The sequence below is a fragment of the Aegilops tauschii genome, chromosome 5 (assembly GCF_002575655.3).
Source record: "Aegilops tauschii subsp. strangulata cultivar AL8/78 chromosome 5, Aet v6.0, whole genome shotgun sequence".
In the NCBI taxonomy this organism is placed as follows: Eukaryota; Viridiplantae; Streptophyta; class Magnoliopsida; order Poales; family Poaceae; genus Aegilops; species Aegilops tauschii.
The window spans coordinates 9,342,895-9,364,490 of NC_053039.3; the positions used below are offsets into that span (position 1 = coordinate 9,342,895).

Genomic DNA, 21,596 nt, shown 5'->3' on the forward strand with positions numbered 1-21,596 from the left:
CAAGCCACTACCTAGACTGGGTCACACACCGGTCCGGCACACTCCCAGTGAGCACCGCACGCTGCAAAGGCCGTCACCTCCATCTTCCATCGATCTATCCTCAGAGCAGAACTGATGCATCGACCTTACTAGGCTTCTCTGCCATCGACGCCACCACGATGCCAGACAACGTCGCCCTCCTGCGCGAGTCCGTCAACCCGCGTCGGACACCGAGCCTCCACTGCGCCACGCCGCCGAGACTTGCCGTCATTGATGCGGAAGATGAAACCCCGCTCCGCCATTGGGCCCTTCCAATCAACACCTGCTCCAAAACGATGCCCTCAAGAGGGAGAACGACACCATAGTTTCCGTCATCATCTGACCTAGGAGACCCAGATCCAGGGTTTCCCCCGAAGAAGATGCCTCCTGGAAGAAGAGGGGCACGCCAACTGCAGCCGCCCACGACCACTTAGTTCTCTCGACGGCGCCTTCAAGAAGGACAAGACGCCATGAGCGCCGTTGCCGCCCTAGGGTTTTCACCTGAGAAACCGTGGAGTGGGAAAAGGTGGGGCGGACCCGAACGACGTCTCGAGGAAGAGAAACGGCATCCTCGGGCGTCGTCGGGATCGCGGCCGGCAGGAGCCGACCAGGGAATTATGCCAATCTGAATCCCCACCTCCCGCTCCGCCCCATCCAGTGACTGGCAAGCAGCGCAGCCATGCCCGTTACGACGGAGTGCATGATGCAAGTATTGGAGGAAGAAGCAGCTCGACGTCGTTGGCCGCCGAGGCAACAAGCCACTTCACCAACCCACCAGTGGATCGCCGGCCATCCGACCCGATCCCCGGCAGCCCGCCCACCCCGCCGCGCCACCGGACAGGTAGGCCCACCACGGGGCCGCCGCCCCGGATCCAAGGTCCTCCGTGCCAGATCGGGAGGAGTAGCGCCTGCACTGCCACTACAGCCGCCGATAGGACGCCGGCCAGCCGCCACACCGCCAAAATCCATATCTGGGCCGCAATGAACCAGATTGGCACTGCCACAGCCCAGAGCGAGATCACACCCTCGAGCCAAGGAGCCCCGCATCGCCCTTTGACCCGCGAGAGGGAGGAGTGCCTCCGCCGCCGCCGGCGCACGCACAGGCTAAGCCTGGCGCTGCGGCGACGGAGGGGAGGGAGAGGGATGGGCCGTGACCCGGCGGCTAGGGATGGAGCCCCTCGGTCGCCCGCGCGTGGGGTGACAGAGGGGTGGGGAGGGGAGGGTCGGTCATACTTACACGTACACAAGCTTAAACATTGTTTGGTGACGTTTTAAGCAGCTTTAGTTGTGAGGAAAGATCAAACGACGACAAATTTTAAACGAAATTTGTCTTCTTGGAAAGAAACTGCCATGTCGCCTAAAAAATGCCACCCCTACCACTTCCTCGCAACTAAAACTATCACGAAATTGTTCGCATATGCCACCCAGCTCTCCCTAGCAAACGTTCGCGAGCTATAGCTTTCGATAAACTTATCCCGACTTTCAAGATTTCGAACTATCATAAACTTTCTCTAACGCACATCTAGATATCTCTTAAGTATTGCACATCTAAGCGACTCAATCAACCATAAAAAGAAAAAGATAACCGCCCTAAACAAACTCTTTTTTTAGAGAAAACGCCCTAAACAGACTCACTTTGAAAAATACGAAAAGACAGTTTTGAACATTCAGGGTAATTAAAAAAATTCAAACCTTTTGAAATTCCGTAATTTCAAAGAATGGATTTCAAAATTTTGTTGTCAAACCATTAAACTTCTTAATTTTTGAACTTACACATAGAAATAAAGAAGGGAAAAAAGCTTTGTGTGTAGACCCACCTTTTTTTTAGAAATGGAAGAGGACCCCCGGCCTCTGCATCTGGACGATGCATGCAACCACTTTATTAATTATTCACACAAGACCTTACAAAGTCATACAACAGTAAGCCTGAAGCCACCGTCTAGGCAACAAAAGTGTCGCTACTCCTATCCAATTGATGAAGGGATGCTAATAGTCTGGGCCTAATACCAAACAGACCTCGCAGCCAAACCTAACATCTAAGACCTGAGGTCCCAACTAGGACGCCTGCCGGGTATGGGCACCCACCAGTCCGGCGTGCTCCTCAACCAGGACGCCTACTGGGTATGAGGCCGCCACAGCCACCTGCCAGCAATCCATCTTCAGAGATGTACTGCTGCATGAACGTTGCCCGGTCTAGCTGCCGCCGACGCCACCACGACGCCAGACAGCATCGACCTCCTGCGCGAGTCCATCATTGCACATCAGACGCCTAATCTCCAGAGCGCCATGCCATCGAGATCCGACACCATCAATGTGTGTGATGAAGCACCGTTCCTCCTCTTGTCTCCTCCAGCCATCACTTGCTCCAAAACGATGCCCCCATGAGGGAAAGCGCTACTAAGAATGCAGTCATCGTCCGATCCGGGAGACCCAGATCTAGGGTTTCCCTCGGAGCATCCCGAGCCTGATGACGCCAACTGCAACAACGATGCCTCGACAAGGAAACGACATCAAAGACGCAGCCATCGTCCGCCATGACCGTAGTCGGCGCGATTTTCATTGGCAGTTGCGCCATCGGGCGTACGCCGCCGGCCTCGCTGGTTCCTTCGACCGTAGCATACACCAAAACGATGCCCTGAATACGGACTACGGCGCAAGAGCACCGCCATCGCTCGATCCCATGGAGATCTAGGGTTTCCCCCTGAGTTGCCCGGGTTGTCAAGGACCAGACACAGATGGAATCCCGCAGATCCGTCCAGCTGCCGACGTGTCACACTCTCCATCGCGCCGACCGTGACCCAGAGACCAAGCTCACGCCTGAGCACAGATCCGGCCGCGCCGCCGCCGATCTGTTCACGCCGCCACCGTCCATGGCGACCGTGGCGCCACAGATCTTGAAGCCGCCTGCCATGGGGAATGGGATCACCGGAGCGCCGCCAGCCGCCATCGTGACGTCCGGCCGCACACCATGCTCCGGCCCGGGGGCGCCGGCCCGTGCCAACTCCTCACGAGCGGGATGGCACCTAGTCCCCGCCGCCGCCGGCGACGGCAAGGCTTTGCCTGGCCGCGCCGTCGGGCGGCGGCGAGGGAGGGGAGGACGAGAGGGGGTCGAGGGCGACGGGGTCTGGTGCCTCCCAGCCGCCGCACGGGGGCGACTCGGGAGGGACAGGAGTGTTTCCCGATTTTGTGCTGTCTCTGTGGACCCACCTATTGAGAGAGATAAATAGAGGAAGAAAAGACACGTGTTTGGGGGCCTCCCTACTCCCCGATAGCCAACCCATAAAAAAAGCAACATCTCCAAGGAGGCCACTACACGAAAGTGCCATCGTTGCCCAACCCAAAGGATCTAAGTTTTCACCTAGACATAAAAGAACATGATGAGAAAGTGTAACTTCCATGATAACGCCTGTAAGGCGGAGAATGATGCCAAGGGTTTCATTGTTGTTCCCACCATATCGGGCAAGGCTTCTTGTCCTGAAGCAATCAACTCAGAGCATCTCCGGCCGCGTTCCCAGAAAGGCCTCCCCAGGCGATTTTTTGTGCCGGCGCCGAAGAAACGGCCCAGTCGCGCCCCAGGAGCCCGTTTTTCGCTGGCTTGGGCCGAAATCAGCGCCGGCGGACCCAGGTCGAACCCGACGCGCCGGGGGGCGCCCGGGGGCGCCGGGGCGAATGTTTTGGTGCGAAACAACCGCAGGCCCGCCGAGTCAGCGAGACAGGAGCTTCGTCGACCTCATCGCCTCGGTTCCCGCTCGAATCAATGCGAAGGCTGCCGCGCTGCCGCGCCGGTCGCCCTCAATTGATGCCTCACGGGCGGCGCAGTGAAGACGTCGCCGACGCGCGTCCCGCCCGCATGCGCCACGCATCCGCCCGCATGCCACCCCCGGCCACCCCGCTTCGGCTATAAAAAGGCGCCCCTCCCTGCCGGTGAGCGCCACAGCATCCCCCTCTACCTCCAGTGAAAGCTTTTTCCTCGTCGTCGGGCTCCAGCTCGCCGGCCCTCCGCCCCGTCAAGCCCGAGCCGGAGGAGACACCGCTCGGGCGTCGTGCTCGCAGCGGCGCCCTCGTCAGCAACGAGCCCTCGCCTACGACTGCACCCACGAGGCGCTCCCTCCGCCTGGTCCGGCCGAAGCCCGAGCCGGACATGCTCCCCGTGAAGCCGGAGCACGCCGGCATGGTGGCCCCCGACGACGATTCCGCCCTCAAATGGGCGAGGGAGGACTACGTCCGCGAGCAGGTGCGCCGCCAGCGTCGGGCGTACCTGGAGACCCAGGCCCGTAGCCGCGCCGAGGAGCGTCGCCGTGTCGCCGAGGAGGGCGGCGTTATCATCATCGACAGCGACAACGAGGGCGAGGCCGGGCCGTCAACCGCTGTCGGCGACCCCGGCGAGGGATGCAGCAGGCACGCAGGTGAGGCACGCGGCAACAACGACGGCGACGACTACACCCGCTTCTACAGGCTTCTCGGCATGTAGACGGCGGCGGCGGCGGCGACGGTGGCAGCAGCGGCTTAGGCTTTTAGTTCGTTTTTAAGTTAGTTCAAGCATGTTTTTAAGTTTTTGTATAAATTTCGTCAAAAATTAGCCGAACTTCGCTGAGTTTGCAAAAAAATTGAAACGAACTTCGCCGAACCCGCGGCGACCGCGGGTGCGTGACTGGGAGCAACCCGAGCCCCAGGGGGCGATCTAGCGCCGGCTCGCCCCCAGGCCACTCTTTTTCGACGCCCTGGGGGGCCGAACGGCTGGAGATGCTCTCAGCAATCAAGCGACCGAGCCAACGTGAAACTCCAGAATGGCCGACATTGGCTCCCTCCAAGCCAACCGTCATAAGCGATGGGACATGAGCGACCTAAGAAATATTCCGAGGCAAGGAGATGACTACAACATGTGCGACGTAAAATAGAAGTGAAGCATGTACACTCTAGCCTTCCACAAACCGGCGTATGACCAAGAAGGCAAAGCAAAGCAGAGGCATTTTTTTCTCAACAGCCTTGCAAGAGACATGAAGTGATCTAGCAAAGAGCGGGCAAGTACGAAGAGGGCTATGAGGTAATGTAACATAAATGGACGGATCAAAGAAACCATGAACCTTTAGCTTCGGCCCTGACGGTAACGCAAGTCTCCTTAGACCACACATTACCGATATGACACTTCCAAGGGCTGAGGGCAAGTCACTGAAAATGAGCTAGCCTAGCCGCTTCACTACCATTCATGACGTCAACCAAAGCGACACAAATAAGCATTTGCGGCACAGACCCAACATATACCAGCTCAACAGAATGTTGATAAGGAGGAAGGATGCCAAAGACACCACGGTTGTCGGAAGAACACCACCTGAGCCCCAACAGCATACACTGACAAGGGAGCGGATGGGAACAGTCATCCAGGCATACCCCCATCCACGACAGGAAACTGCTCGAAGCCCGACCAAATCCACATCAATGGGTTGCCACAACAGAGGATGTGGGGACCAGCAGGACCACGCGAGACCACCGACGGCATAGGGCTGATGGGGCGAACAGTCACCGGATGAGATCACCGACGTAAGGTGGTGAGGACGCGGGGGTGGCTTTGCCAACTGTAGGTATATTTGTAGGAGTCCACTATAAATTTGACGTCAGATTTTTTTACTATGGCAAATCGAAGATTTTTATGTCAATTTATCTTTACCGAGGATGGCAAGTTTAGTCGGCAAATATGGCAAATCCGACTAAGTTTATTTTTTTGCCAAGAAATTGTCATGCTCGCAGACTAAATTTGTCATCCTCACGCCAACTACATTTATCATAAAAATATTTGATTTGTCATGCTTAAAATCTAACGTCAAATTTTAGCATTACCGTATTTTTATAGTCAATATTGGGACTGGCTAGAAATCAGTCGACTGAAAATCTAATTTGGGTCAGTTGATTGGTTTCCTGCCATCCGATGAAAAATAGACACCCAGATGCGCGTCTTCAACCTCCAGCCATCTTCTTCTTGCTTAGAACCGCCAAGCCACCGCCCGCGGCCGGCGGCGCTCCCATGCAAGCCTCGCAGCCTCGGCCTCCCTTCAACCGCCCCCACCGCCATGTTGCCGCCCCCCGGCCATGCACCAATTTTTCCGATGAACCTGCGCCCCTCCCCCCTCCTTAACATCCCTAAGATAGATAAAGTTGTCGCGAGAAAATCCGTAAGGTTTTGATTTTCGGTTTGTGAATTTTATTTTGCCCCAGGCCGAGTGCCCGAATTTCGGTCATTTTTAAAAATTTCGGCCGAAATTTGACCAAAATTTAGCTGAAATTTGACCAAAATCTTTTTTTCCATTGGAAAGTATATTTCGCCCCAGGCCAAGATTGCCGAAATTCGGCCGAAATCCATACTGCGTGTGCATGCAGGTGGCGATCCGCTGGCGCAGTCCGCCGGTTTCTGGATCGATTGGGACGAGGGGAGCAAAACCGGCATTGTTTTAACGACCGCGCATCTGATCCGCGCCAACAAGCCGCTGCCCAAAGACTACTGGGCGAAAAAAGACCGGCACCAGTATCATCCCGGTGCTCAAGTGAGTACCCATCAACGGACCGGACCTCAAAAGTAGCTAGTAACAATTTGCCTGATTTGCCGGTGTGCAAATAATCCCGCCTCTTACTTTCTGCGGCATTTGGTTTCAGGTTACTGCTCACTTGCTCGACGACACCACCGCCGAGGGCCGTCTGCTCTATCACGAGGAGCATTACGACCTTGCTTTCTTTAGGATTGCAATGGATCAGAGTGTTCAATTAGCCTCTTTCGCTGACACGTTCAACAGCGGTCAGCAGGCTTTGCGGCTTGGAAGAGATGGGAATTTGATTTTAAGGATAACTCATGGCAAGGCGATGCAAGATGACGACGTGTATTTTTGTCGGGATAAAAAATACGAGGTACAAAAAATATTTTATCATGACTATGTGAGATTTCGCCCTTGTTTTTCTTTTAATATTTATTACTGTGAGGCAAATGCCCCAGCAACTTTATTACTCAAAAAAGCATATGCGCAGGAGGCGGAGACACGAAGGAGAGAGAGTGCGCAGAGGGGATCGGGATATACTTTATAATATGCATCGGTTCCCAAGTCTGAGTTACATGTAAGCTTGGCCTTCTATTTTGTAATTCGTTCACATTATTTTGTTTATTATAAGAACATTTCTATACATATCTTTTAGTGCGACAATGCTGGAGAGCCGGTCATTGACTTCGATGGAAAGGTTGTGGGGATGATCAACGACTGTAAAAGTGTGTCCTTTGTTCCGTTTTTCATTCTGAATAGGTGCATGGAACTGTGGAGGAATTTTGGGTATGCATTCTCCCTCAGTTTTATGAAAATGCTTTGCTAATGCATTCTTTGTCCTTTTTTGTACTTGTTGTTTGTAGTTGGACTAAACATTCGACCTCATCAATAGAGATAAAGCCTACATTTTGATAGGTCAAAATGCCTACATTTTGATAGGTCAAAATTTATTGTTGTCATGCTCTATATTTATAGTATTTGATAAATTTATGTATTTGTTTTACAAAATTATGTGTGAATGACAGTATAGACTGGGGTGGAACTTTGAAGCGTCCTAGGTGGATAGCAGCATATTGTAAGATTTTTCACGACATTACCATTATAGGGGAGAATTTGTTGATCATTGAGATGATTCTGAGTGTTCTACTACTTTTTATATCGACAGTTCATAATTTTTATTCAATGTTTTTTGTAAACTTAAAGTGTCCATTTAATCAAAGGAATCATATTTCCATAGCTAGAACTGAAATTGTGTTACGGCTTTGTAGGTGCATCCCTCGGCCCCACCTTGGATTGCAGTTTAAGGCCCTCAAGTTTCTAGATCCCTCACATGTTGAGTACATATGGCGCAAGCTAAACATTGATGACAGTCTTCTTGTTGAAGAGGTATACAATTGGCCGTTTTGCTTTTTATTTATCTTGCTACTATATATGACAGCACCTATAGGTAAGGTAGATGAAGATTATTTTTCACTTTAGTAGATTTGCTGCCCCCCCCCCCCCCCCCCAATTCCTTCTCTTTCCAGTTGCCTTAGGAATAGTACTGCGATTATGTTTTACCGTGATCTTCTCATGCATGTTATCAACTAATTAATTATTTTCAATTAAACCTTAGTTGTCGATGGGATCTCATGCTGAGAAAGTTGGAATCCGAGTAGGTGATATTATTGGAAGCATTGATGGAGAACGGATTTCTACCAGAATTGAGGTGCGCACTGCGCTTTTATTAGGCTTTAAACAAAAACAAAAACAATTAGTGGACTTTCTATTACTTCTATTTTTGTCCTTGTAATTTCTTACTTTTTTGCTGATGTTATCAGTTGGAAAAAAAATTGTTGAGCATATCAATGGGCAGTTTTAATGGGGGAAATGACATTAATGCCAAAGTGGACATTTCTGTAAGTTTGAAATTGTGTTTTTATCAACCTGTGTTGTCCATTTCTTCATATAAATAATGTTGTGCAAAATATTAGCATTGAGAAATAGTCGCACCAACTCTATAGGTCCGGGTATTTCACACAAACAACCGTCTTTGGAGGGAAAAACATTTAAATGTTAATATATCGGATCATCGAGAAGTAGCTGAACAAGGTATACATCCCTCTTTTTACAACCTAGTGTGATCTGTATTTTCTTTGGATTGTCAGCTATGAGTCTCAAGTTATGTGCACCAGTTTTTTGTACATTTGCTTTTATATATTGTGCAATCAACTCAATCCACGAGATGTTTTGAATATCGCAATTTAAAAGTAGTATATAAATCATGATTCTGGAGTTTTTGAATATATTTCGTTCATTGTTTTTAGATCAACAAGTTCCATTTTTATGCCAAATAAGCATCCATATTTGACTTTTGTTTTGCATTTTACATTGGTTTGGAACGAGATAATGCTTGCACTTGTTGGTATGTTTATGCCTTATGATTCTTAGCACTAGCCTAGAGGTGCTTTACATAATGTAAGAATGTAAATTGAACTATACTTGCATGTCTACTTTTGGCAATTTACATGGACGCACAACCTTCTCATTAACAATGCTATTTTCCCGTTTGCAGCTTTTTATATCATCACTAATGGAGAAGGGGTTTCTCCCCCTGTATCACCTGACCAAGTTTAATCAGACTCGGATTCGGACAAGTCACTTTGTTGTGCTTGCACTAGTTCATATGAGGGTTCATGTCTTCAAAGTAATCTTTTTGTACAATGGAGGGATAGCATCTAGAATAAGAAGACAAGATTGTTCAGCCAAGTCCTATATTTCAAGGTCTTACATATGCCTAGTTATCTAGGGGAGCTGAGACCAAGAGTTTCAACGCTAAGTGGGGGCCCTTTTTAATAACTTTAAGGCAGACCCGCCACATGTAATATTATTGTTGTTGTATGGATGCCCACATGATATTTTAGGTGCCATTTTAAGAGTATCAAGAAATGTGATGTTTTCACATTATTCCGAGAACTTGTTTCTTTTAAGTTAAATGAGCAAAGCAGTGCTACAAAACGGAGAGGGCGTCGAGTGGCGTGTAGAGAGGACATGGATCTGGACTAAACTTTCGCTTCTTCCTACTGCAACCACTTCTGCCTTTTTTCTCGCTATTGTTTCCCATTTTGCATAAACAGTTGTTGGGTGGATGTTAAACGATAGTACCGCTTCTTGGGGTACTTCTGCCCTGGCACCATTCTAGCATTGTTGTCCCCACTGTTCCTGAGACCAGTTTGGTAGTACCACGCTGATGGATGGTAGTACTGCTTCGGCTGCAATTCCGCTCCAGTACTTGTTGTACTCTTAGGCTACAGTTGGAACTATCACACGTAGCAGTAGTACCGCTTAAGTGCGGGCAGAGAAGATAACGGTTAGATTTGAGCCCCCATTATATCTGGTCAGTCATCCAAATAGCGGCTAATTTGTATCCGCCCACAAGTGTTGTCAATATTTTTGGTCAATTGTTGGGCGGTGTTTCAAATAGAGTCAGAACGCTAATAAGGCTGGGAGTGTAGGTCTTATTATGGTTGCTTTGGCTATGTAGAAATGAGTTAGTTTTTAGTGACAAAAACTCTTCCCCGTTGCAGGTTATTTTTCATTGTATGCACTCGCTTTGTATGTGGTCTATACTACACCGAACGGAGTTCTAACCCCTGTTCAAGGCAGTGTATATGCGATTGGAGCAAGTGGCCAAGGTGGGTTTTACCCAACATGAGTGACAGCATAATCTTCGTATCGGTCCGCCACCTCCGTCGACATAGGCATCGTGTCGGTCCTATATGACTCTACTGTTATTGACATGACAATTTTTTATTTATCTTTTGTCAGATTGTTGGTGTTTGGCTCTGTATCTTGGTTAAGCAGAGGCCGAGTGTTACACATCATGTTTTGTATCCGCTTGATACTACATTTTAAATTAATAAATGTGTTATTTTTAAAAAACACTTTATGTTAATAAAAAAGTTCTTTATAAAAAAACAAAGAAGAAGTCGAGTGATCCTACCATGCTAATACTGTGATGGTGATGAACAATAAGGTGGGAGGAAGATAAAAGGACTTGACGAGCTTGGCAACCTTGAGTGGCTCAATGTGGGCGTCAGGCGTCAGCAGTTCCTATGGTGGCATCTTGAACCAAAAATGCAAGACTTACGAATGGCTTCTACAGATTCTGCCTACAGACTCATTTCTCCATAAATCATCTCCCCCTAATTTCCTGTGATGCCCCCGCTCTCCCTTTGATTTCCTATCACATCTTTACAGCTCATTCCGTAACTTGACTCCCGTGAAAATTGTCCGTAGGTGTAGCGTTGTCTTTCTTGAACACCAGAGGCAAGAAGGTTTTCGTCTACGTTTGACTTGTGCACGTTATGATGATGTCAAATATCTCTTCTTGCTCAGGGCAAATGAGGAAGGTGGGATCAATGAGATCAAAATACAAAGCATGTTCAAACATTTTTTTAAAATTACACACACATCAATGTTTGATGTGTAATCTCAGAAAGATTCAGCTTCTAATTCGTCCACCACTAATAGAAACAAGAAAGAGAAAATTGAATGTGAATAATGTCTAAATGTACTATTCACCAAGGGCTTTGCTAGACCTACATAACTATTCTACGTAAAGCTACATGAAAAATGGTTTGGGGTGATTTGATTGGAAGGAAAAATAGCCCGGGCACCACCCCGTGAAATTTAAGGGGGGAGGGGGGAGGTGGATTAGAAATTTGAAGTAAGCTTACATAGATGGGTACGTAGGTGTAGGATTATTGATTCACCAAAAGCCGTCACATTCTAATTTGTCTTTTTTGAATCTCTATCGAGTTTTGACCTGATTTTTTCGGAGTTGTAGACATGTCCCGCATGTATATTGTCATATAATTTTAGAATTTTTTAAAATATTTAAATATGAAATTTTATGGTTGATCTCACCGAACCACAAAATATTTCGGATCTGGGCCGAGAATTTTGTGCTGACTACTAGATCAGATGGCCTCCGTGCACTTGATCCAACTGTCTTCCACTGGTCCGATAGGAAGCAAAACGATGCGTAGTGATGCCAAAAGAAAAAGGAACTGCTTCGCTTAGCTTTGTTGTTGATCGCAAGCACAAAAATCTCGGCCCAGATCCAAAATAATGAATCCCCGATTATTACTCTTCTTAACTAGTAGTAGGAGAATAATTCCCTGATATACACCTACCTGTTGCCTGTTGACCTAATCGAATCGAGAACCGTCTTGGCGGCGGGCGACTACTGCATAATGGCGGCGGAGACCAGATCATTGGAGCTGCGATCCAAGACAACCCGCGGGGACGATCACGTGGAAGAAGACGAGGAAGGCAGGGAGCCCAAGAAGATGAAAACAACTCTGGCGACGGAGCAAGACGGCGACGGCGACGGCGACGAGGAGTTGGAGATTTCGTCTCCGCTCCGCGAGCCCTACGTTCCCGACGGGGTAAAAGACAGGCGTGCCAACCAGCATATATTCGCCGCCTGCAAGCTCGCCAAAGCCAAATTCTCTGAAAAACGAGGTCATCTCTCTCTCTCTCTCTCTCTCTCTCTCTCTCTCTCTCTCTCTGCTGGTTCTGGTGAGTCTTTTCTCTCTCTCTCTCTCTTTTCTCATTCTGATCCTACTGCAGATCGCGTGAACAAGCTGCTGCCGACGTGCCAATACTTTGAAAGGCCGCTCGTCTCCGTCCCCGACGCCGGGAGGAAGGCCGTGCTCCCGGCCGCCAGATCCCTCATCCGCCTCTCCTCCTCTGTCGGTACGTGCACGCCCATCGGACCATCATGCTCCTACATGTATGCATGCTCACACAAGAACTTGCAGGCCGCCAGCCGCTCACGCGGTCCGCCGGTCTCTGGATCGATTGGGACGAGGGGAGCGGAACCGGCATTGTTTTGACATCCGCGCATCTGATCCGTGCCAAGAAGCCGCTGCCCAAAGACTACTGGATGCTCAAAGACCGGCACCTGTATCATCCCGGTGCTCAAGTGAGTAGCACCGATCAAGCAACCGCAAAATTAACTATCATGCTGACCTGTTATAATCGCGATCAATTGTAAAACACCCATCCATTTGGTTTTTTTAAACAGACAAAGCCTATTCTAGCAGTTATTAGTCAGAAAATCTGGTAGTTTTTTGAAACCCTAACACGAATTATAGTAGTTTTATGCTATTTGCTCTAATTTACCAGTGCCCGCCTTACTTTATGGTGTGTTTTGTTTTAGGTTACTGTTCACTTGCACGATGACACCACTGCGGAAGGCCGCCTGCTCTATCACCAGGAGCATTACGACGTAGCTTTCTTTAAGGTTGCAGTGGATCGACGTGTTCAACTAACCTCTTTTGCTGACACAGTTAACATGGGTCAGAAGGCTTTGCGGCTCGGAAGAGAAGAAAATTTAAATCTCAGGATAACCCATGGCAAGGTTAAACTAGACGAGGCGGAACTAGGAGAGGGACACCACCACAACATGTACTTTTATCCCAATGAAAAATATGAGGTATGTATAAAATATATTTTATCGTCACTTTGTGAGGTCCTACACTCCTTTTCTTTTCCTTTTTACTACTCCCTACGTTTTATAATATAGTGCATATGATTTTTTTTAGAAGTCAAATTAAACAAACTTTGACCAAATTTACAGAGAAAACTACTTACGTATACAATTCCAAACATATATTGTTAGGAATAAGACACGGCGGTGGTGGTGACCAGTGTGTGCGTGCGTGCTGGTCATGCCTGAAGCCGTGGCGAGCGTGCGTGTGTGCGTGCGTTGGGTGCGTGTCGAGTCTGTGTTCATGATCGAGTCGTAGTCAGTTAGCAGCAGTCGCGGCTGGACGCGTCAGAACGTGTAGTAGAGGACGGCGTAGGCGAGCAGACTCCCTGGGCGCTCGTACGTGCGTGCGTACGAAAGGAAGCTTGGGCGCTGCGTCCCGTGTGCTACAAAGCCGGCCGTGATTTGGTTTGTTAGTCCAGGTTGTTATGCGTAGATGGTTAGGAGTCCAGATACGATCTGGTTTGGCCAGCTATATATATAACAGAGAAAAAGGGCGTTCGGCGCCGTGGTTTGTTGCCAGAAAAACAATCTATCTCCGTTTCTTGCTTCGTCTACCTCCATCTCTGAAAACTAGTTCGAGCTAGTTAGGGTTAGACCCCAACAATTGGTATACAGAGCCTCGTTTGTTCCTGTGCTCGTGGCCATGGCGATCGTCCCGCACGGCGCCCGGGGGAGCACGGTGTCCATGGCGATGCCGATTCTCACACCGGACAACTACATGGTGTGCCGATCAAGGCCGAAGCCATCCTCGACGCCCAGAACCTCTGGGAAGTGGTGTCGCCGGCGAGCGGCGCGGCGGTCGACGCCGGGAAGAACAAGACGGCGAGGGCGGTGCTGTTCGGTGCGCTCTCCGAAGACTTGTTGATGCAGGTATCGACGAAGAAGACGGCGGCTGAGGTGTGGGCCAGCTTGAAGACGAGGTTCGTCGGCGCCGATCGGGTCCAGGCGGCGCGGCTCTCCACTCTCCGTGGCGAGTTCGACAAGCTGCGCATGGAGGAGGGGGAGGCGCTGGACGCGTACGCCGGCAAGACCGGCGGCATGGCAGCAAGGTATGCTGGCCTCGGCTCGACGCTCGGCGACGCTGCCATGGTGAAAAAACTGCTCGACACGGTGCCTGATCGGTTGTATGCCGCGGTGGCCGGGATCGAGCAGTTCTGCAACGTGGAGACGATGGCGTTCGAGGAGGCGTTGAGCAAGCTCAAGGCATTTGACGAGCGCTTACGTCGGCGCACGCAGGACAATGGCGGACGAGGCGGCGATCAGCTGATGTTCACCGCGGCCCAATGGGAGGCACGTCAGCGTCAGCGCGGCGGCAACCTCGACCACGACGACGGTGCGAGCAGCGTGGCTTCGGGCACGAGACGGCGGCGCGGGAAGTGCTACAACTGTGGCGTTCGTGGCCACTTCTCCCGCGACTGCCGGCAGCCGAAGAAGGAGAAGGCGCTCCTCGCCGACATCGATGACGAGCCGACCTTACTGTAGGTCGTGTCTTAGGGGGAGATTGTTAGGAATAAGACACGGCGGTGGTGGTGACCAGTGTGTGCGTGCATGCTGGTCATGCCTGAAGCCGTGGCGAGCATGCGTGTGTGCGTGCGTTGGGTGCGTGTCGAGTCTGTGCTCATGATCGAGTCGTAGTCAGTTAGCAGTAATCGCGACTGGATGCGTCAGAATGCGTAATAGAGGACGGCGTAGGCGAGCAGAGTCCCTGGGTGCTCTACGTGCGTGCGTACGAAAGGAAGCTTGGGCGCTGCGTCCCGTGTGCTACAAAGCCGGCCGTGATTTGGTTTGTTAGTCCAAGTTGTTATGCGTAGATGGTTAGGAGTCCAGATATGATCTGGTTTGGCCAGCTATATATATAACAGAGAAAAAGGGCGTTCGGCGCCGTGGTTTGTTGCCAGAAAAACGATCTATCTCCGTTCCTTGCTTCGTCTATCTCCGTCTCTGAAAACTAGTTCGAGCTAGCTAGGGTTAGACCCCAACATATATAACATGAAAATATAACTGATGATGTATCCAGTGATATGCATTTGGTATTTCAACTGTATATATTTTTGTCTATAAACATGGTCAAAGTTTGTACAGTTTGACTTTTGAAAAAATATATTATACACACTATATTATGGAACGGGGGGGAGTATTTATTAATATGAAGCATATGTACAGGACGAGGAGACTGAAGAGAGGCAGAGAATGTGGAGGGGAAAGGGTGTGTACATACCTAGGGTAAGCTTGAGATTCTACTCTATATGCACAATTTCCTAAGGTTGAGTTATATGTAATTTTGACCTTCTATATGTTGTTATTCGTTCAGACCATTTTGTCTATTATAACAAAAAATTATATACATATGTTTAGTGTGATGATGATGGAGAGCCGGTCATTGACTTTGATGGAAAGGTTGTGGGGATGATCAACTGTTCTGAAAGTGGGTCCTTTGTTCCTTCTTCCATTTTGAACAACTGCATGTATTTGTGGAGGAATTTCGGGTACGCATTCTCCCTCGGTTTCATAGCAATGCTTGCTGATGCATTCTTTGTCCTTTTTGCTATTTGTTGTTTGTAGTTGGACTATAGGTATGACCTCATCTATAGAGATAAAATCTATGTTTTGATTGTTCATAATGTGATTGTTGTCATGCTCTATGTTTGTAATGTTAAATAAATTTATGTGATTATTTTACAAAATAGTTTATAAGTGACACTATACAATGGGTGGAACTTTGAAGTGCTAGATGCATAGGAGCAGCAGGGAACAACATTGTAACATTGTAAGATTATTCACGACATTACCTTTATTGGGGGGGGGGGGGGGGGGTGTATTCATTATTGGGATGGTCCCGAGTGAATTAATTAGTACATAGCGCATAAATAAAGTTTCATTGAATGTTTTGTTTTTGTTAACTTAAATTACCTTTAATCAAAGCAATCATATTTCGATGTCCAGAACTAAATTTTGTGTTACGATTCTGTAGGTGCATCCCTCGGCCCCACCTTGGATTGCAGTGTGAGGCCCTGAAGTTTTTAGATCCCATCCATGCTGAGTATATATGGCGCAAGCTAAACATTGATGATGGTCTTGTTGTTAAAGAGGTATACAACTGTTTATGTTTGCTTACTTTTTGACTTGCAGTTATATTTGGGAACACCTATAGGTTAGGACAGCCCTCACCGGCGACGTCGCAGCTGGCCTTGATGTCCTTATCTCGAGCTCAGCTGCTATTTAATCCTAGCGGTGGTCAAAAAGGAAAAGCCCCCACCCGAACCAACGAACACTTGTGTCCTCCCCTGCAGGTACGATAAAGTGTCGTCCCAGTTGGAGGGGAGGGCCTGCCAAGCCCTCACTGCGAACGTAGCGACCAGCCAAGGTGTCCTTGGCTATGTCTCCTCTCTGTGGAAAATCTGCGGAATCATTTTGTTTAGTTCCCTTAGGATAATAACTTCAATTATGTTTTTGTCATTCCCTTCTCATGCATCTTATCAACTGATTAAATATTGCCAATGAAATCTTAGGTGTCAATAGGATCTCATGCTGAGAAAGTTGGAATCCGAGTTGGTGATATTATTGAATGCATTGATGGAGAACGTATTTCCACCACAATTGAGGTACATTATGATTTTATTACCTTTTAAATAAAACTGAAAATATACATTAGATTTTCCGTTATCTTTGGTTTTTGTTCTTATAACCTCTTGCTTTCGTGCTGCTACTTTCAGTTGGAAAACAAGTTGTTGGGCATATGCATGGGCACTTTTGATAGAGGAAATGACATTAATGCTAAAGTGGATGTTTTTGTAAGTCGATACAAACATGCTTTGCTCGCCTATCTTCCATTCTTCATCAAACAAATAATGCTTTGTAAAATATTAGCACTAATAAATAGTCGCATTGATTCCGTAGGTTCGAGTATTTCACACGGCCAACCATGTCTGGAGAACAAAACAGTTAACTGTAAATTTATCCGATCGCCGAGAAGTTGTTGAAGGAGGTATAACTCTCTGTTTTTCCAACCAAGTCACATCTAACTTTGATGTGGACTGTTATTTATGAATCTCAAGTTATTTGCACCCATTTTCTGTAGATTCGCCTATATCCATTGTGCAATATATGTTACATCCACCCAATGATTTGCATATCGCAATATAAAAAGAACGTATACATGTTATGATTTTTGAGTTGTTTTTAGGTCAACGGGTTCTATTTTATGCCATGGCATCAATGTTTGATTTTCCTGTTAGCACCTGGCATTGCTTTGGACTGAGGTAATGCATGCTATTGTTGGCATGGTCTCGCCTTAAAATTCTTAGCACAGGGGTGTCTTCCATTATGTAAGAAATGTATATTGAACTATTAAATGCATGTATACTTTCAGAATCTTACACAACTTTCTTTTTTCAATTTTTTCCCTTTGTAGCTTACTATCCTATCACTAATGAAGAAGGGTGTTCTGCTCTTGTGTCACCTGACCAAGTTAACTCGGACTAGGACTTGGACTTGCGCTGGTTCATGTGATGATTTAGCTCTTCCAAGTCTTTTTTCTACAATGGAAGGGATAAAGAAGACAAGATTGTTTAGCCATGTTCTATATTTCAAGGTCTTACAAATGCCTAGATATTTAGGCGGCAGTGAGACAAGGAGTTTCAGTGCTAAGAGGATGCTCTTAATCTTAGGTGGTTAGGGCGGCAGACCCGCCACAGGTATTATTGTCGTTTGTAGGGGTGTTCACAGGCACCTATAGGGCATGTCTTTATTCTTTCATTAACTAATTAAAGAGGTTATTGTAGGTATCATTTGAAAAGGAATATCACCAAATGTGCATTTGTAACTAAGTATTCGTGTACCCCTAAAAAGAAACTAAGTATTCGTGTGTGCCTACGTGTTTATGTGCTTGTCTTTTGCATGTTATATAACTCTCTACTATTAACTTGGAGTTGGGGATGGACGTTGGCACGTCTAACCCCCCTCCCCTCAATCGCATCCATCCCTCGATGCAAAAGAAAAACATCACATCCATCCCTTGTTATTCTCATTCATAAGGAAAAAAGGAATGTGAACAACCCTCCACAGTCCATCTCAGTTTAAGACTTTTCCATCCTTTTACTCTGGTTTCGTTTCTCTATGGCTCTATGCTGCTCCTTCATTGGAGACCTTCATCTTATGTGCATGCTAGTGGAATTGTGCCTCTGTTTTCGTAGACCCCTCGGATCTGAGGATGACACATGATCACCGTCACGACAGACTAAAGAGCATCCAGGTCATCAATTTCCGCTCAGCCAAAAGTCTGGTCGAGTTAACGTGATCCTCCGGTCTGCGACATCCCTTGAGCGTCTCGCATTAGACACCACTTATGGCGTGCCTAGGTGTGATGTTAACAAATCTGGCAAGTGCCTGCTGATGCGCAAAGAGGTGCTCGTGGAAGCCCAGAGAGCGGTCTTGGCTGTCCAACCATACATCGAGTTGATAACTGCCCCCACGGTCAAGTTGAATGTTCTGGAGCCTTGCAGCCTGTGCCGTGTTGCTGAACCTTGGATGGAGATGTCACTTCTTTTTGCGGATCATCAGATGGAGATGTAGCTGCAGGACATGCGTCACCGATGGCACGACTAGAGGAATCGCTTGGGCGGGGAGACAGTAAATGAGACCCGGCAGCGACCATCATCTTCGTCAGGGCGTTAACTGTAGCCACCTTGGTGAATTTTTTATTTGTGTGGTGAAACTTGAACTCAACGAACAGTTGAAGGACGAAAAGAAATCTATCTCTTCTCTCGTTCATGGATATAAATGATGATGTTTCCTTTCCACCCTTGTTTTGTTGTTACCGTAGTATGTACATATTATTGCCAGCCAATCATGTGTTTTTTATGCCAGCCGCCTGTGGTACTTGGTTTATGATGTCGTCAGCCTAACATGCATGTTTGCTTGATCGAGTTGGATCTAAACTCCATTAGTGACAACCTTGTGATCTGGACTCAAAGCAAAGGAGAGATTAACTGTTCCTGAGCACTAAGCTTCCCACTATGTTCCTTCTATTTCATTTGGATATCTCTCTCCCTGTAACTAAGTGCTCCTACACAGCTATTAGATGAGATGAAAATGTCTACTTTTATGCCTGAAAGTTCATTTTTGAAACGGTTTTGATTCGATTCTTGTGCCATTTTGTGCATGCACAGCTCAGGTTTCTCGCCGTCATCTTCAACATGGTGTCTTGAAAATGGATACGAGGCACACAGGGTGCATGTCACCATATGCAAGTAACTGTGTACATCATGGCTCAAACCTAAAGCAGAACTACACACTAAAAATTAGTTCATGTATTAGCACATATTTTCCCTTGTTAACACACATTGCTCGTGCTGAAATCTTTATCCTTGGTGGTTCGGAACAATTGATGACAAAGTGTCCGGATCATGCACAGTGGTGACAATGTCTATCTCTAAGGCGGGATGTTGTACCCTCATTTCTTAACCTAGAGTACTTGTGGTCATTAACTTTGAATTTGTTATTGGAGTACATCTTGTTGAAGTTTTGAACCATGAGACTAAGTTCATCAGTTGTGACTTCCTTAGGGGGGGTCTTCACATGATATCTTGTGAGAGTCATTTGTCGTCTTGTAAGCTCTAATTCTATTGTGATGAGGTGATTAACAATGGAGTTAATCCTTATACTTGATACTCATCTCATGAGACATGATCCTTCCAATAGTCTCAGTAGCCTTGAGATCCTTGTAGTTTAGCAATATTTGCAAGGGAGTGCAAACGGTGGCATACATTCTATCTAACCTCTTAAGATCTTCTTGACAGTAAATATATTGTTCATCTCAAAATTAATAAAGTCCAACGATTTTATTGGTGATAAGTGAGAGACTTGAGTACATCTGAGTCACCATTTCTCTGTGCCTAATTGTTTGTGTATAGTGGTGTAGCCCGTTGAAACTTAGTTTTCCTCGTCCAATTAGGCTACTCACTCTAATGAAAGACATGTACTAATATCCGACAATTCTACATAAGGAAAAACATGCATTTTTTTGCTGAATACATTTTTTTATTGCAGAACTATTAATAGAGATCACCTAAATGTATATACATTTAAACATTTTGGTTTAATCAACGGTGGTCATGTACTCGTGAGCCATGATCAAGTTAGACTGCCAAAGTAGATAATTATCATCACAAGGTAAAGTACTCTCAATACATAAAACACCATATATGTTCAAAGATAATCATATATTTTTACTATGTGTTATTATACATTTCACAAAATCGTGGCTAAATGAAATAAGACGGAGACCCCACTAAATTGATGTCGGGGCTACGATTCACCATTAAGTTCGCGACAAACGTTGAGAGCTAACTCCGTCAGAGCAAGGAGGCGGGTATATTTTTTCTTATCGAAAAACTGGCGAATTTATTGGCTAACTTACTCCAGAAAAAAAAACAAAATATTATGGTACATATCAGATAAATAAATACTAAAATACACATGCTATGTTTATACAATTATTGCATCTATCATGGGATATAGATTTGTTTGAACTAACACTTATTTTTTGAATTTTGTTCGGAACCTATTACGCATTTTTCTCTTAGATTGACAAAAAAAATATAAAGGAAATACTTGATTTGATATGTCAATTAATAATTGTTGCATTACATATTTTACTTCTACTTTCTCAAATTTAGAATTATTTATTGAAGTCTCTAGGGCGTATGACTACTCCCCAAATAATATCAACTCCAATACTCAATATCATGGCCCAAATGTGATTGTGGTACGGGGGTTCCATATCCTACTGTCAATCAATGCAAAATTCATAAATGGGATGTTCTAGATACGTTTGTACTCACACTATTTATTTATTAAACCATTCATTTAGCTAGGCCAACCAACGAAAGACGAAAACTTTAAATTTATCTCCCCATCCCAGAAAGCTTGTCTTAAATTTATCTAGTGGGACAGAGGTAATGTACCCATGGGCCCTTTAGGGCTCCACATGACCAAACTACGTTGACGCCTTTGAGGGTGGGTCCCCCCGTGAGAGCTATTTATCACATTAAGCGATCGTACAGACTAGTCTCGCGGGTGATCGTTTACTGGGCTGGCCAATGTTCGCGCAGAAAAATAGAACGAAAAAAGGGAAGTACCAAGGTCGCGCACGAACAAACCTAGCGCACTAGCCACCGCGCCACGCCAGGAGTTCGTGATGATAGCTAGGGCACGACCCACTTGGAGCATAATGTGCCGGTTTTCTCCTCTCATTTTTCGTTTTCTTTTTTTCTTCTCCATTTTTTTCATTTCTTTGCTTTTGTTTCTTCATTTTTTCCTCTCCGTTTTTCTTCATATTTTTCATTATCCGAACACTTATTCGACACTTTTCAAATACTCGTTCCACATTTTAACACTTGTTCAACACTTTTCAAATACTCGTTCAACGCTTTTCAAATACTCGCTCAACATTATTTGAAACTTATTCAACATTTTTTTCTTTATTTTTCTTTTGTTTCATTTGTCTTTTCTTCTCC

At 46.7% G+C, this 21,596-nt stretch overlaps 2 protein-coding genes across 2 annotated transcripts; both read left to right on the plus strand.

Annotated features, from left to right (window-relative positions):
• Positions 1-4,189: 4,189 nt before the first annotated feature.
• Positions 4,190-8,692, plus strand: LOC141022468 (uncharacterized). Its single transcript, XM_073498734.1, has 8 exons — positions 4,190-4,481; positions 6,391-6,554; positions 6,664-6,912; positions 7,195-7,325; positions 7,808-7,925; positions 8,155-8,247; positions 8,360-8,437; positions 8,687-8,692. Exons 1-8 carry the CDS (start codon positions 4,190-4,192, stop codon positions 8,690-8,692), a joined length of 1,131 nt encoding a protein of 376 aa, XP_073354835.1.
• Positions 8,693-15,270: 6,578 nt separating this feature from the next.
• LOC141022469 (uncharacterized) lies at positions 15,271-18,651 on the plus strand. The gene is made up of 8 exons (XM_073498735.1): positions 15,271-15,303; positions 15,436-15,566; positions 16,052-16,169; positions 16,590-16,682; positions 16,794-16,871; positions 16,978-17,065; positions 17,264-17,339; positions 18,438-18,651. The coding sequence occupies exons 1-8, from the start codon at positions 15,271-15,273 to the stop codon at positions 18,649-18,651; spliced, it is 831 nt and encodes a 276-aa protein (XP_073354836.1).
• The last annotated feature ends 2,945 nt before the right edge of the window (positions 18,652-21,596 follow it).